The sequence below is a fragment of the Sminthopsis crassicaudata genome, chromosome 1, assembly GCF_048593235.1.
Source record: "Sminthopsis crassicaudata isolate SCR6 chromosome 1, ASM4859323v1, whole genome shotgun sequence".
In the NCBI taxonomy this organism is placed as follows: Eukaryota; Metazoa; Chordata; class Mammalia; order Dasyuromorphia; family Dasyuridae; genus Sminthopsis; species Sminthopsis crassicaudata.
Window position 1 is genome coordinate 241,035,684 of NC_133617.1, and position 17,828 is coordinate 241,053,511.

Genomic DNA, 17,828 nt, shown 5'->3' on the forward strand with positions numbered 1-17,828 from the left:
CAATATGTAGATATGCCTCTGAAACAATATTAATATATATAGATTTCTCTGGATCAAATCTTTAAGTTTGACTTTGAGATCAATGATTATTAGCCTTATTTTTTATTTCTAATAAATTCTGCTCCTGATACTTGTTGGGTTTGTGTATATTTCTTATTTCCTAAGTTTGATAACTCTTGTACCTTAGTTCTTGTTGTTGTTGCTGTTGTTTGTTCTTCATTCTCCAAGAGGACCGAGGACCATGACATCAGGGAGGTGATACCATGACAGGCAAGTGAATTGGATTTAAGTCACTTTTCCCTCCAGAGCCATCTGGGTTCAGAGATGACTGAAGATAGCTCTGGATACAATGGGAGACCTGACTCTTTTTAAGCTAAGGTCTTCAATGGGTCTCAGTTCCAAGACTCTCTGTGTGTTTCTGTTCATCCTGTCCCATCCCATCCCATCCCTTATCTGTTGGATGCTTTCCCCTTACTCCCATCCCTGATTCTACTTGTTCTTCAACATTTCCCTTGGATGCTACCCTCTTTGCATAGTTCCTGATACACAGAAGTTGTTTAATAAATGCTTATTTCCTTCTCCAACTCTTCTGTAATCTTCTTCTTGATTCAGGCTCTATTTTTTCTCAGAGCTCTCATAGTGGTCTATGACTATCTAATGTACTTATAAAAATTTATTTTGTATTATAGCCAATTATATATGTGTTATATCTATTAGATTATGTAAATTCTTAAGGAAAGGAATACTGTCTTCTTTGGGCCTAGATTAGAATATTTCACATAGTAGGTCCTTTTTTAAACATTTGTCAAGCTAATATGAAAACAAAATATTTATTAAGGATTTTTAGACATCATTTTACATTTTAAATAAACATTTATCAATTCTTTAATTAATGATAAATGCATTAATTAATATTTATTTTCTTTATAGATATTGTATATTTGAGTTTATAAGAAGGGAAACATAAAGAAGTACATTATAGATATTGGGATAGTGGGGACAAAAACCCAGAGTTGGGACAAAAATATCTTGTAGGAGTTTAAGTTAATTCAACAGTTGGTCAATAACAAGTATTTATTAAGCACCCATGCTGTGCCAGGCATGTATGTCCAGGATGAATTGGAGATAATCTTTGAGGAAGGTGCTAGTTTTAAGGATGATTAGGATTTTCTTGCATAAAGCAAATTTTAATTGCATCTTGAAGGAAGCCAGGAAAGATAGAAGGCAGATATAATATGAGAGAGCATTCCAGACAGGGAGAAAAAACATGGAAACATATACAGTCAGGAGATGGAGGGTCTTGTACAAAAAAACACCCAGGAGGCCAGTAACACTGAAAGGAGGATTGGGAAGTGTATGGAAGTGAGTAAAGTGAAAGAGGACTGGAAAGGTAGAAGAGGTTGGGTTATGAAAGGCTTAAAAGGCAGTGGATTCTGTATTTGATTCTAGAAGTATGAGGAAAGTACTAGAGTTTAGTGAGTGGGATGGGGCATGGTTGTGACAAGGTTAGACCTGTACTTTAAGATCATTTTGAGAGTTGATAACTGAAGTGGGTTTGAAACTTGAGTCAGGAAAAGCTATGAGAAGACTACTGAAGAGTAGAAAATTGGCTAGTTTGAATGGAATGTGGAATTATGAAGGTGGTTAATATCAAGTAAACTGATATGGAGCTTCTATAGCCTTTTGCTGGAGAATGAAATGATAGAGCTTGTTCTTTAGAAAAATCACTTCATCAGTTATATGCAAAAAAAGGAGTCAGTTAAGAAAGACAGATCGCTTAGGATGGGAATTGGGGTAACATTGTAAGGGCTTGAACTACTATGATTCTGAGGTGAATAGAGAAAAGAGGACTGTTTCAAGATATAATGGAACAGATAAGAGTAAGTAGCCTGTTCCCCTCCTGGATCATGGCTTTGTCATGGTGGAGGGGGCTTGCATTGCTCAATGAAACTATAACTATGTTGGGTATGGTTACCAAAGTGAGATAGATCAGAGGAGAGAGTTCTGACAAAAGGTGATACACTGAAGAAGGAAATGACAAATCACTTCAATAGCTTTGCCAAGAATACACCATGGTCAGTATTAAAATGACAAAGGATATGATAACTGAAGATGAGCCCCTCGGGTTGGAAAGTATTCATCATGCTACTCAGGAAGAGCAGAGGACAACTTTAAGTAACTACTTAATGTATTAATGAAATGATTGGGGCAAAACTGAAAGGAAGCTCAGTTACAAAGGCATTCAGCAACGAAAGGAAAGTTTGCTATAAAGATCAATGTTTCATTGGAACCAGGAATGTAAGATTTATATACCAAGGTAAGCTAGATTGGTCAAACAGGAGATGGAAAGATTAAACATCAACATTTGGATGTCAATCAACATCAGAGTAATAAAATTTTATGTTACAACCACTGATGCCAAAGAGGCAAAAATCAGTTCTATGATTTCTTACAACATCTTCTAGAAATAAATGCCAAAAAAGATGTCATATTCATTTTAGGGGATTGGAATGCTAAAGGAGGAAATCAAAAGATAATCAAAACATCTGGAACTGTGGTGTAGATTTTGAGCTTCTTGTTGCAAATTTTAGATTTAAATGGAAGAAAGTAGGGAAAACAATCAGACCAAATAGGTATGAACTAAATAACATCCTTTATGAATACAAAGTGAAAATGGTGAATAGATTTAAGGGATTAGATCTGTTAAATAGAACAGGGATTTTAAAATTTTTTCACTTATCATCCCTTTTCACCTGGGAAAATTTTACACAACCCTGGGTATATACATATATAAAATAGATGTACAAATCAAATATTTCCTCATAATAAAGTATAAATAAATTTATTTCAAAATAATTCTTTGATATACATATAAATTTATCATTTATTAAGACAAAAATAAATTTACATTCCAATAAGATGATGGTGCTTGTTTAATTTTAGATAAATAATTAAAATCTTGGCAGAATATTTGATGTCTTTTACCGTGTCAATTTTTTGTAACTATCACATTGTTACTTAACCCCATATGGGGTTATGATCCATAGTTTAAGAAGCTTTGACAGAAAGTATCTAAAGAACTATGTATAGAGATTCATAAGAGACAGCAACAAGAAACAATCAAAAGCAAAATAGTTGACCAATGAGGCTTTCCAAGTAGCTGAAGAAAGAAAAAAAGGGAGAGGGAAAGGAGAAAAGGAAAAGCATTGCCCAACTGAATGCAGAATTCTAGACACTAGCAAAGTTTTCTTAAATGAACAATGCAAAAAATTGGGAAAGACAAAAGATCTCTAAGAAAATAAGAGCTATCAAAGGAACATTTCCTGCAAAAATGGGCATGAACAAAGACAAAAAAAAAATGGTAGATATTTAACAGAAGCAGAAGAAATTAAGAAGAAATCACAAAAATATATAGAACTATTTACAAGAAAGATCATAACATCATTTGTAACCACAATATTCTGTTCTGATTACTGATCTAGAGTCAGAAATCCTGGAAAATGAAGTGAAGTGGGCCTTAGAAAGCACTGATATCTGTAAGAAATGACCAACAGGAGGAATACAGAGAGGCTTGGAGAGACTTACATCAACCGATGCTGAGTGAAATGAGCAGAACTAGGAGATCATTATACACTTCAACAATGATATTTTATGAGGATGTATTTTGATGGAAGTGGATATCTTCAACATAGAGAAGAGCTAACCCAATTCCAAATCGATCAATGATGGACAGAATCAGCTACACCCAGAAAAGGGAAAATGAGTGTGAACTGTTAGCATTTTTTGTTTTTCTCCCCAGGTTATTTTTACCTTCCGAATCCAATTCTTCCTTTGCAACAACAACAACAAAATTCGGTTCTGCACATATATATTGTACTTAGGATATACTATAAGATATTTAATATGTATGGGAATGCCTGCCATCTAGGGGAGGGGGTGGAGGGAAGGAGGGGAAAATTTGGAACAGAAGGAAGTACAAGGGATAATGTGGTAAAAAAAAAAATTACCTATGCATATGTACTGTCAAAAAAAGTTATAATTATAAAATTAATAAAAAAGGATTGATAATAATAAGGGTAGTGGAGATGATGGAATTCCAGCTATCATGTGAATTGAAAGAGAATAATTAAATTAGGGGAAGCTTGGTGGCACAATGGATAGAACACTGGCTTGGGTATCAGGAAGATATCGTCATAAACTCCATTCTGGTCTCAGACACTTATTAGCTGTGTGACACTGGGTAAGTCACTTAACCCTGTTTGTCTGTTTGTAAAATGATCTGGAGTAGGAAATGACAGTATTATTGCCAAGAAAACCCCAAAATAGGATCATGGACAGTCAGACATAACAAACAACTCAATAACAACAATCTGCAGTGCCTAGCATATAGTAAATAATAAATGTTGATTAATCGATCAATAAACAATAACTTCATGATAAACATTTAACCAATTTTTTAACAATTTGGTAGCGTTCTCCAGTTGTAATGATTGATTCAACAACAATTTGATGCTACATTCTTTTAAAAAATATGGTTTGAATTATTTAAAAATTAATACATTTGATGCCTTATCATGCACATCCATTTATTAAAGTTTAATGTTGTATGATATTTTTAAGCCCTATATGAACATTCAAAATGAATGAAGATATTAAGCAGCAAAATACCAGAAAGGAAATAGATAAGTAGATATATCTGGTGAGGAAGACCAAAATCGATGACAGCTTTAAAGTAGCTGTGGTATTAAATCTGCATTTATCAAGACCATAGGGCAAAATCTCAAATTAATGAAGCCTAACATTTTCTGGATTTGTCAGAGTATAACCTTCTATGGAAAGCTATTTCCAGGACATTTAATCATTTGGTTCATATTCCTCTGGCTGGTAGCCCTTGGATATTCTTACTGAATTTATCAAATGGCATCTGGCTTTCAGAGTTAGGGTAAAATGGCCTAGACCTAAATATTTTTACAGCATAGTGCCAAATAAAGAGACTGTGTGTGTGTGTGTGTGTGTGTGTGTGTGTGTGTGTGTGTATGCGCTTATATGACACAATCAGTAGCCTGTTCATTGGAATTTTAGGCATATACTTTTGAAATTTTGTAAAGTTAATTTTAGGGATAAATGTAATTGTCATCCAAGTCTCAGGGCCCTTTAAGGACTCAGAACTCATGTAGATTTGATCAGACAAGGTTGAATCTCTAGAGATTAGGTTCTGTTTCTGGCTCTCTCCCATCCTGAAGTAAAACTTCAAGAAAATCTTGTGTAACAAAATTTAGATAAGGTGGCCTATATTACCGTATACACTGATAATTGTGTTCTTTACCATAAAGTACTCAACATACAAATATTGAATATGGAACATTTTTTATTTCCTTTATTATAGAAATGTATATGTAAAGGCTTCCCAAATAAGCAGAGAAAGCATTAAAAAGCCCCTTACCTTTACACTGCTTCCTTCTCCCACGTTTCTCTTCAAACCGTAATAAACACTTTTAGTCAGATCACTAAACAAATTTTTCCCATTCCTCAGACTTACTTTCCTATGCAAATCAAAATTATCAGGCTCTCATGGCAATATCATAATCCCCTGAAATCTTATGGCATAGCAGAATCCTGTTATCTACTGAGAAACATGTTGTCAAGAAAAATCTCACTCCTGATAGGCCAGTGTTCATGAGGCTCAGAGACCGAGGTATCACCCCACCCCCAAAGTTGAAGATGTTCATTCTCAGGATCATTAGTCTCAAGCCTATGCTCAGAAAAGCAAACAGAAAAGCAGACACAGCCAGAAATTGGAGGTCTATAAAGTTAGGCTTGTCTGAGCAAGTACAAATGATTTGCCACTGCTAAGTGCTTCTTCTACAAGAAGATATTTTCTGCTTAGAGGAGGGGGAAAGGAATAAGGAATGGTAGTAGAAAGAAAGATTCCTACCCTACAATTTTTAAAATAATTTAATTAAATATCATGTACAACCATTTATTAAAATTTAATATTGTGTCTGCAAGTCTAAGGAGAGAAGGGCTAAAAGATTGAAGCTGTTTCAGTCATGTGTGTGCATGTGTGTGTGTGTGTGTGTGTGTGTGTGTGTGTCTGTCTGTCTGTCTAGGTCTCTTGCCCTGAGTCTCCATCAACCAAACACCAAGTGTCAGCCCCAGACAATGAGGACAAATCAGAAGAGTTCCCTGTGTGTTCTCGGTAAGGGACTAAGTAAGATATCTTTTCCATGTAAGAATTCCCCTTTTAGAAATTAATGAACAGAAAAGCAAATGAAGGTGATCTAGCTGTACCTGATCTAGAACTATATTATAAAGCAGAGGTCACCAAAACCATTTGGTATTGGCTAAGAAATAGAGTAGTTGATCAGTGGAATAGGTTAGGTTCACAGGACAAAATAGCCAATGACTATAGCTATTTAGTATTTGACAAACCCAAAGATCCCAGCTTTTGGGATAATAATTCACTATTTGGCAAAAACTGCTGGGAAAATTGTAAACTAGTATACCAGAAAGTAGGCATAGATTCACACCTAACACTGTATACCAAGATAAGGTCAAAATGGGTTCATGATTTAGACATAAAGAATGATACTATTTAAAAAATTAGAAGAACATAAAATAGTTTACCTCTAAGATTTGTGAGAGGAGGAAGTAATTTGTGACCAAAGAAGAACTACAAATCATTATTGATCATACAGTAGATAATTTTGACTATATTATGTTAAAAAGTTTTTATACAAACAAAACTAATGCAGACAAGATGAGAAGGGAAGCAATAAATTGGGAAAACATTTTTACATCCAAAGGATCTGAGATATAGGCCTAGTAGAGACGCTGCAGAATCAAAGGGTATACACTGCTTTTTATAAAACACTTATAAAATTTTTTAAAATTATATAAATATTTACATATACATATTATGAACATAACATTTATAAAATATATAATCAACTCAAATTTATAATAGTTCAAGCCATTCTCCATTTGATAAAGGGTCAAAAGATATGAACAATTCTCAGATGAAGAAATTGAAATTATTTGTATCACTATTGATCAGAGAAATACAAATTAAGACAGCTCTGAGATACCACCACACACTTCTCAGATTAGCTAAGATGATAGGAAAAGAAAATGATGAATATTGGAGGGGATGTGGGAAAATTGGGACACTGATATATTGTTGGTGGAATTGTGAACAGATCCAACCATTCTGGAGAGCAATTTGGAACTTTGCTCAAAGAGTTATCAAACAGTGTGTACTCTTTGTTTCTGCAGTGTCTCTACTGGGCCTGTATCTCAAAGAGATCTTAAAGGAGGAAAACGAACCCACATGTGCAACAATGTTTGTGGCAGCCCTTTTTGTAGTAGCTAGGAACTAGAAACTGAGTGGATACCTGTCAATTGGAGATTGGCTGAATAAATTAAGGTATATGAATCTTTTGGAACATTATTGTTCGGTAATAAATGACCAGTGGGATGATTTCAGAAAGGCCTGGAGAGACTTATATGAATTGATGCTAAGTGAAATGAGCAGAACCAGGAGATCATTGTACATGGCATAAGACTATATGGCGATCAATTCTGATGGATGTGTCTCTCTTCAATATTAAGATGATTCAAACCAGTTCCAGTTGTTCAATGATGAAGAGAGCCTCTACATCCAGAGAGAGAACCATGGGAACAGAGTGTGAACCACCACATAGCATTCTCACTCTATTGTTTTTTGCTTGCATTTAGTTTTCTTTCTCAATTTTTCTTTTTCTTCCTTCTTGATCTGATTTTTCTTGTGCAACAAGATAACTGTATAAATATGTATACATATATTGGAACTAACATGTATTTCAAAATATTTAACATGTATTGGATTACCTGCCAGCTAGGGGAGAGGGTGAGGTTAAGGAGGGGAAAATTTGGAACAAAAAGTTATGCAATGGTCAATGTTGGAAAAATTACCCATGCATATACTTTGTAAATAAAAAGCTTTAATTAAAAAAAGAAAAAAAAAAGAATTCTCCTTTTATTATCTCAATTTCATCAAATTAATTGTAATACTCAAAAAATTGATCACAGTTTCTCTTGATTAGCCTCCATTAGATCCATACACAGAAAACAAATATATTTATTACATAAAGGACAAACTTTTTAATGGTAGTTGCACATATAAGGTAGAGTAAGAAATAAGAAATACTAATTTGAATGAGTAAAGATGAAAAAAAATACTTTATCAAGTCAAATGGATACATGAGTAAAAAGAACATGTATCCTATAATTTCAAGGGTTCTTATATTTGAATTGAAACACAGGCAATAACATTTTAAAAAATAACAGACTGGAACCCAATGGTGGGGAAATGAAAATTACTCTCTAAAGATGAGAAAGAGAAAACTGGACATTTGTCAACTCTTAAGTTTCATTTCCATTTCTAGTAGAATCAATTCTAAAAAAAAAAAAAAATATCTTTAAGTACCTTGGGATAAACAACAATGGTTTAATGAACAAGCACAATGTCCCCATTGGCTGAACTCCATTGGCAATGTATCAGGGGGCCATTTTATAAGCTAGTATCACAATCTCATATTTTAGTAGGTTGAAAGAAATGAGTTACTTCAGTGCACTAAACAGGTCCCTTGTGGCATGGAAGTGTAACTGCACCTTCCAAGAGTGCCATACAACTGAAGAATAGTTTAGGTTCTGGGGCAATTTGGCTCATTAAATCAGGAGAAAATGGCAGCATTGTTCAAAAGCTCAAATCACAGAACAAATGCATATAAGTAATGGAGCAAATACATCAAAACCTGCCAAATTATTCACTAATGGAAAGTGAAAAAGTAATTTTAAATAGCATTAGATATAAAATAGTTCAGGGGCCTTACAGGCACATGTTTACATGACAGGCTATTGAACTCAAATTATTCAGGAACCCACAGTCATGTGCTGTCTTACAAAAGGGGAGATGAGCTCATTTGCCAGATTTTCCTCTGGGCTTTAGAAAGATAATCCTGCTAGAAATCATTTTCAAGGGCTTCTGGGATTTGAATATGGAGGCACTGCAGCTAAAAGTCCATGAAGAAACATGAAGCTAGGGGACAGGAAGTTTTTTTTTCAATCTATCTCTAAAACCATACCTGTATTCAAGGTAAGACAGCATACTAGCTGTTAAGATTAGGGAACAGGGAATCCTTGGAATTTAAAATACATATAATTCTCAATCTCTAATGAAAACAAAGTAATACTATATAACACAGAACTAAGCAATTACATTACCACAGTAAAACAATGATCCAGAAAAGTTAAAATAGCCATAAATATAAAATGTTCCAAAGATTGACACATTGACTTTCTACCATGTAACACATTATGTAAAATATTTAACATTGTAAAAAGTTTAGTGGATGGGAAATTGCCATTTTAATATATTTGTGGATCGACTTATTGACAACATAAATACTAACAAAAGTATTAAACATATTCAATGAATCAATATTCTTCAATATATTATTTCTTTTAAATATACTTGCCATATACTTTTCCACACATATTATACATTGTTGGTTTTGTCTTTGTGTAGAAAACAGTCTCGTAGAAGGAATATGAAGTGGAAGAGGCCTGAAGTCCCTCAACAAGCTGATTCTATGACTGCAACTAATAGATTGAAATGTACTAATATGTGTGAGTGAACAATTTATATAGGAATGAGAGGTGTCTTTGATGAAGATATAGTGAATACCTAAACCAGAATTTTGTCATTATCACTGTACAGAAAATACAAAGTCCTGATGTACTTGTTTATTGATTGTTTGAAAACAAACAATTCAATATAGCAAAACATTACCTTGCAGGAAACTCCAAAAAGTTTCCTAAATATGAATCAAAATCATACATCATCCTTTGAAAAATGCAAACTAGAAAAAAATCCTCAAAACTTTGTTTTACAATCCTATGATCATGCAAGCATAAAACAGGGCAATACACACTTGGCAAAAATCTTCATCACCCTCAATGGAGAAGCTAGAGTAGAATCCAAGTAGAAAAAAAAATCCTTAATTCCTTTTGAAATAAGATTCTTTATATCCTCTTTTTAGCTCTTGAACTCTATAGCGATGCCTGGGGTCCATAATCATTCAAACGTTTTCTCTTTTGTACTAAGAAAAAACAAAGTAGCTGTAGAGTACTTGTTCCCCAGACTATAATATTCATTTGGATGAACAACAACATATTGAATTTACTGGAACTTGGGCAAATACTGCAAGTAGAAAATAAATTGAACTTGGAATGGAACATGGCAGGGAAAGCAGTAGTTTGACTTTGAGAGACTATACAAGCTTCTTTTGAAACAAAAACATCTTTAAAAAAATAAATACCAATATTCTTCAAGGACATTACATCGCAATGAACAAAAGGATTGGGTTGAAGGACATATCTAAAGCAATGGAGTGGTATAAGGTGGACTTGAGAAAGTCATAATACATCACACTGAGGAATTATGTAGAAGGGGCATAAAGAATTTCATTGGCGAAATATATAATTAATTAATTGTCTATCTATCTATATATAATTATATAAATAAAAATTCTAGGCCGGTAAGAGAGCAATTGTTACCTAAACTGGATATAGCCAGGACTACACAAGAGGGAAGGATAACAATGGACCACTCAGATATTCCAGTGCTATCTACATAATATCAAGAGAATATGCTTGAGAAATTGGATTATGCCAGATCATGGACCACACATAGTCACAGCAAGGACAGATGGGGAAAGGTTTCAATCTTCATTGGCAGAGGGAATGGAAATAATGAGGACATCCATATAAATACTGACATCAGAACTTTTTAGGTCATCTATCTGGAAATACTTATTCTAGGGGTTATCCTAGAGTTTATTATGTTCATCATTTCACTTAAGTAAGCTTTTCCTCCATGTCTATATATGTTTCATACATATATGTATATATAGTGATATTATTTATACACACACACACACAGAGGATTTTGCTTATTTCAACAGGCAATTAACTTTCATTTCCTATTAGGCAATGAGATTTTCTGACTATAAATAAAGATGAATATTATTTTCCTCTCATTTTAGAATTTGTTAAGTATAGGAGAAATAATCAGATGTGGGCTTCCTTCTCCCCATTCTTATGTGAGGGGAAAAACTTATGAAGATAAAATTTGTATTTCCAAATTTATTCAACCCTAATTGACTTAACCCAATTTACACGTTCGTTTTTATTCTTGGCAATGGAAATCTAAGAGAATATTTTAAAATCAGTTTTCAAACTTTATCTCAGCATCAACTTCTCAACTACCAAATATTTGCCAAGTTGCCCAATATGAAAAATGGGTGGATTTTACCTTTTTTTTTTTTTTTTTTTCTAACAACCCTGGGGTTATAAATACTAATTAAACCAGCAAAATACAGATAGCCACCAGAACTATGGAATATTTGATTTTCAAAGTAATTGAGTTGATTGCCATAGAGAAATTTTTAAACTGACTTTTCCTGAACTAATTTTTTAAAAAATTCTATGAATTATAATGTCCTTTTGAGGGCTTTTTTTTTTTTAAAGCTTGTGGTGACTTGAGAGCATTTCTTGAGCACTCCTTCTCACTGGTTATGGCAATGACAATCCATTAACTTATATCTGATAAAATGAAATGAGGTATATTAGCCACTTTGCAACTTTAAGGAGCCATATAAATGTCAGTTATTATCACCATTTGTTGGGAGTGGGATTTTTATTTGTTTTCAAATAGACTTATTTAATTGCCTCTGAGTTCAATCATTTTAGATCAGTCATATTGGAACAGTTCCACAAAGGCAAAGTAGATAGAAATTACCCAATATATGAAAGTCATCATGGAGAATTCTATTTCCTTTTTGGTATGACTGTATTCTTGCTTTTGATACTGTGTAGGAAAATTTCCAATTGTTACAGACCTGATATATGCTGTGGAATTTAAAGAATGCAGCCAACTTTTACTAAGCAAATATAGCAGCTCTGGTGTAAATACTGTCCCTGAATGGAAGATATAAACATTTAGAAGCTGCCTGGTGATCTGCAACATGGTAGCAATTTTCAAAAATCATTATCATAGTTATTATAAGACATTTTGTCATTTTTTGTTAGTTTTTTGCCTGCTTAGAAATCTGAAATTATCATGGAGTTCACAATATCCTTTCATAAATGAAGGCAATGACTTAGGAAACATAATATGATCAATATGAAAGGGTTTCGTTCAAGTATACCTATTAAACATTTGGATTGCTCTAGGTCAGCATATTTCCCAAGATCTCTGATTTAATCAATAGGAGCACACACTGTGTCAATGTAAGAGATGAATTTCTTATAGTAATTGGTTTTGCATGTTGTGGTGGTCAAAAAAAAAAAATCATTACCTGGTAGCCAACTATCTAGAAATGATGTGGGCAGCTTTTTGTTTTGTTTTGTTTTGTTTTTTTTTTTTTTTTTTGATGAGAGACAATTCATACTAGACATATTTATCATTGAGAAGGCCCTTTCAAGGTTGGTCACTGAAGATCCAGCTCATCTCCATGTAATAATTAGGCATCAAGATAGGGCTTTACAGGTAGCTAAGTATCATAAGATCCAGAAACACAAACTATCATTGTAGACAGTACTCAATACTCAAGATTTTTGTAATTGTATAAAAGGCAAATGAAGGACTTGAAACAATTATATATAAACCAGATTTAGTATACATATACATACATATCACAACAACTCAGAAAAAAGGAAAACCATAAACTTTGAAGTAAGGATATTTTATCTACACCCTGTCAAGTTAGATTCCATTCAGCATATGCTTACAAAGAACCTATTCTGTGGCTAAGGAACGTTCTAGACATCTGGGCAAATAAAAAGATAAATAAGATGGTCCTTGCCCTCATGGAGCTCACAGTCTATGATTAGTTCATTTATGACACATACAGAAAGAAAAAAAAAAACTTTTTTCAAATGAGAATCAGAGAAATATATAAAAGTAATAAACAGGTGTTATTTAAGGCCTAACAAAGTAATGTTTTTGATGGGATTAGAGAAGGCATCACAATATTATAATGCATTTGCACAAGGCAAGAGAAGGGGGAAAACTAAAATGTGAATATAATAAAGAGGATGAGTAGCTCTTTGCAAATACACCTCCCTATGAAAGATCTGGTATAGGTAATCACAGGAGAGAAAAGAAATATTAGTTAGCAAGTATTAATTTACACTAAAACAAGTAAGCTTTTCTTCTGAGAAGTCTTCCCTAATCAACTTACCACCTATGAATGCTTTTTTAATCTGCATTAATTTATCAATTTATGTGAAAAATCTGTACTTATGTAGCACAAGATGTCATTAGATTGTGTTTTATTCATTTTGGTGTATCTAAATACTTTATCTTCCCAACCAGACAGAAGATGGGGACTCTTTTTTATGTCTTTTGCTTTACCACTTCTCAGCAATGTTTTGTGTAAATATACATGGAATAAATGTTCAATGAATGAACGGAAGAGTAAAATAACTGGAATTTTAATTATAAAATTTAATTCTGTTTCATCATTAGATGTTGTGGGAAGGAACAAAGGGATGTTGTGGAAGTCAATCATTAGAAAAAATTAAAAAGAAAGACAAGAAAAATGAGAATTAATCATAGGTAGAAATGCATCAGTCTCAGAATTTAATCTGTGGTCTTACTTCAAATGAACACTTATCTTAATTTTTTAAAAATTAGAACTTATAATGAACTAAATATTAGAAAAATTAAGAGTTTCATTAAGTTGCTTAACAACATTCTTTTGTGATTTGTTAATGAAGTACATAGAGGATGTATTTCAAATCAAAGATATCTAGTTAAATGATCCATTTAGTATGAAATTACTTAATTATGTTTTACCATGATGACAAGAGCAGTGATAAAGTCAGTAAAAAAAATAAAAATCATTCAGACTGATCTTTTGATTTAATAGACAAAATAACTGGCCAATCAAATTGTTAAGAATTAAGCCTGTTCTCTCCATTATGTACAATTGCCAGGACTTGCCTGTCATGATTATTACATCTCACTATTGTTCTGACATTGTATGAACAATCTTAATATCTTATTAGTATCATACTGCAGAGAACTTGGTATATTTAATGTAAAGTCTATAAAAAACATTAAACTAAAGTTGATCATTCTTAAGCTGGTGCTTTTCTAAGCATAGATTGTTACTGAGTGACTTTTCCAAAATTGTTTCTCCGTTGGCCTGTATGTGGTCACAAGAAGGGTTTGAGTTTCTATTTTTCCATAGAGTTAAAATAAGTAAAAACATCCTATTATTATTATTATTATTATTATTATTTGAAATTTCAGCATTAGGTATTTTTGGGGGGTGGCATTCAAAAGTTACACAAGTGGACAAGTGGAAAAGAAAAGAATTCAAACCAGTCACCAGATCCAAAATTAGCATTTTATTCAGAATGCTGGGTCAGAGGTGTATCATTATATTCTGGTACACAATACAGAGGCAAAGCTGTTGTCAGAAGTCTCTCCAGTTTAAAAGCTTTTTTTTTTTTTTTCTTTTTTTCTTTTTAAACACACACTTAGTAGTGCCACCAGTGTCAGGCCACCCCTTTCTTTTTTTTTTTTTTTTGGTACAAATTATGTAAAACATTTGTGCTAAGAACTTTTCTCCCTCCCCAAACAAACAAAAACAAAAACGAAAAAACAAAAAAAAATTAAAATTAAAAATAAAATTAAAATTAAAAAATTAAAAATTGAGTAATCTAACTACAGCTCAACAATTGAATCAAATGTCACTTGTTTTAAACCTGTTTTGTAAATATTTTATCCATAACGAAAGATATAAACATGCAAAAACCTGAATCCATAGTCCAAATAATACATACACGTGTTCTGAAGTTTTGCACTTCTCCATAGACTATGCCAATAAAACATTATGTACACATACGATTTTTACAGTGAAGTGGAAAAAATACAAGAAATAATAATAAAAAAAAAGTGTACATGGATTAAGACCAAAATGTGTCTAACATTCTAGCTTAGGAAAAAATTCAATTCTGCTACAAATTGGTGATATGAAAACTCCCTTTATTTGCAACCAGCTGCGTAAGTTTTAGAATTTTAGTGAAAAAAAAAAATCTAAAGTCTAAAACTAGAAGTAATGTACATATCTCAAGCTCATGGTCTCCTCCCCCAAGGTAATAAAATCATTCCATGAGTTTTGTTTTTTTTTTTTTTTTTAAATTCTGTATTTTAATAAAAGCAAATGCAATGTAACAAAAGCATGTTGAAGCATATCATGGTTTAACTTACTGTTTCCACCCCAACATTTTTTGTCTCTTTTACTTATCATTTCAGAAATCAGTACCATTAAAGCCTTAAACATAAAACTAATTCCGATCTGAAAAAGGTACAAAAAGGCACATAAAATCCCAGTGCTTCTGTACTGTAAAATTCAAGTGTAACTGAGCTCAATTTTTTTTTCCAAACAGTATTGGATCACTGATATTCCCACTGAGCCCCAATGGGTTTGCAGTCTATGCCAAAGCCTTCAGCAAGCACTTGTGCTAGTAGACTACAAGGTTAAAGCCTAGCTTCTGTATGCTTTTTTTTTTTTTTTTTTTTTTGTTTTGTTTTTTTTGGGAATATCAGTCGAAATGTTTGTACTTGTCCAAAAACCAAGTTTGTTCTGCAGTTCAGTCATCGCCGCCCCCGTACATATCGGCAAGTTTCTTGAAGCGTGGGCCCCAGTCATTTAGGTAATCATAGTCTTGCTCACCACCACTACTTGAAGAGTTAAGGGAGCTCAAAGATCCGGCAGTAGAGCCACTGCCTTCATAGTCAAAGACTAGCAGGGAATCATACGGTGGAGCTGTAGGGTCATTGTCAGCAGCCTTGAGTCCCTGCAAGTTAGGAACAAAAGAGAGATAGGAAGAAGTGGGGGGAGGGGGAGGAAAGGAGAGAGAAAAAAAGAAATATGAAGTAACATCTCCAAAATACTTTAATATCAAGACATCAACACTAATATTACAATCATATTCCTTTGACATCAATATAACATTGATGTTGTGTTTTGACAATATCAATTGTTAAAAAGCAATTGATATTGTCAAAATACAATATTTACCAATTGTCATAACATTATTAATATCAAATTCAATTCCTTTTGTGAAAGTTATATTTTCTAGGTGTCAGGCGAAAACTACCACTTTTTTCAGAATAGTCACTTCATGCTGATGCTAAAAATTAGAGATATTATTTTTTCAAAATTTGGGAGCAAGTACTTCTTATTTTCCCTCCCAATTCAATTCTTCCCCAAAATATTGTAAAATATGTTTCGATTGGGAAACACAGGATTTAGGCAGTGTTAGAAAGTAATTAGGGAAGCTAAGTGAAATAGAGTAGACTTCAATAGCAAAACAAATATATTATAAGGCACTGTAGGAAAGAAAGCAAACATATAGTCATTTAAATATAATATTATTTATAGTAATATTAATTCATTCTTACCAAAATATTTGTTTGTTGAATCTTTTTTTGGGGGGGGTGATTTCTAATTAGGTCAAAAGGAAATTGTGAAATGCTTCCCTTAAAGTGTACATTGACTGACACTGCTTCAATACAATAGAGTTGATTTTAGTCTCTCTCCCTTTCTGTTTAATCCATAGAAATACTATTATTTCCTTGAATATTAGGGGAAAATGTATATTCAGTTCCCAAGAAAAATATGGGAAGAACTAAAAAAGAAAAAATTCATTATTGGATGTACTTTGTATGACTGCCAGAAGATGCCCTCTTTTTTCTCATTTGGGTTTTCGTTGGCAAAAGTTTGTTGTTTCTTATCTCTCTGTCTCCAAACGTTATTCCAATGCTAGAAATTATGTAATTAGGTTTCATGACAATTTTTACAATTAAAAAAAAAACAAACCCTAAGCACTCCAAATCATACTTCTTTAATTACTTTAGCAATAGTGTGTTTATCTTAATCTCACTTTTCTAAAATATATCCTTGTCCAATGATTTTCATAAAATTCTTAAAATCACCAATGTATTCCTTTTTTAAAAATCATTTTTATTAAGGACTCACCAACTTGCTTATTCATAAGATCAACTGAGGAGGAAGAATGAATGAAAAAATTAATGGGAGAACTCAAATCTTTGGTGATTGATCTTGATCATACATAAGATTATTTCAACCTAAGCTATTTAAAAATTAACTATAATTTAAAATACAAATATTTGTATATTTAAATATCTTCATATAAATACACAAATATATAGATATTTATGTTTTATAATGATGTATAACCAAAGAATGGGGAAAAGTTTATATACGTGTATGTGTACACATATATACACACAAAATAAAAAAAAAAATCTTCATAAATAATGGTTGTTCACCAAAAAATAACAAAAATAACCTGATACTTATATTTTCTAATTCTAATAATACTGTCCCAGATGTTTCTATTTCATTTCCTGTCTATTTGTCTCTCTGTCAGGATCTTATTTCTTGAAGTGGTCATTCTCTGAAAAAAGACATTTGTAAGTAAGCAGCAACAGTTTGGTCTCAAGCAAACAAAATAGAGAAAAGTATTTACTACTGATTTTCTAATGGTCTCTAGATGTCTCTTTCCAACTTCCCCAAGTATCTAATTTAAGCACAAGTTTTCTTCAGAGGAGATTATAGTACTGTATTTATAATCCAAAGAGCTGATGGTGCAGTGGAGAGAATATTAATCTTATAGTTAGTTCAAATTTGACCTCCTTGCTCAATGGGCAAAGTCAATTAACTTCTTCCTCAGTTTCCTCAACT

General features: G+C 32.6%; 1 protein-coding gene across 1 annotated transcript in view; it reads right to left on the minus strand.

Moving 5' to 3' along the window:
- Positions 1–14,445: 14,445 nt before the first annotated feature.
- CDH2 (cadherin 2) overlaps positions 14,446–17,828 on the minus strand; it is a 250,117-nt gene continuing 246,734 nt past the window's right edge. Inside the window, exon 16 of the mRNA XM_074277065.1 lies at positions 14,446–15,915. Coding sequence (XP_074133166.1) covers positions 15,709–15,915 — 207 coding nt within the window. The 3' untranslated portion in view covers positions 14,446–15,708. The remainder of the gene's footprint in view (positions 15,916–17,828) is intronic.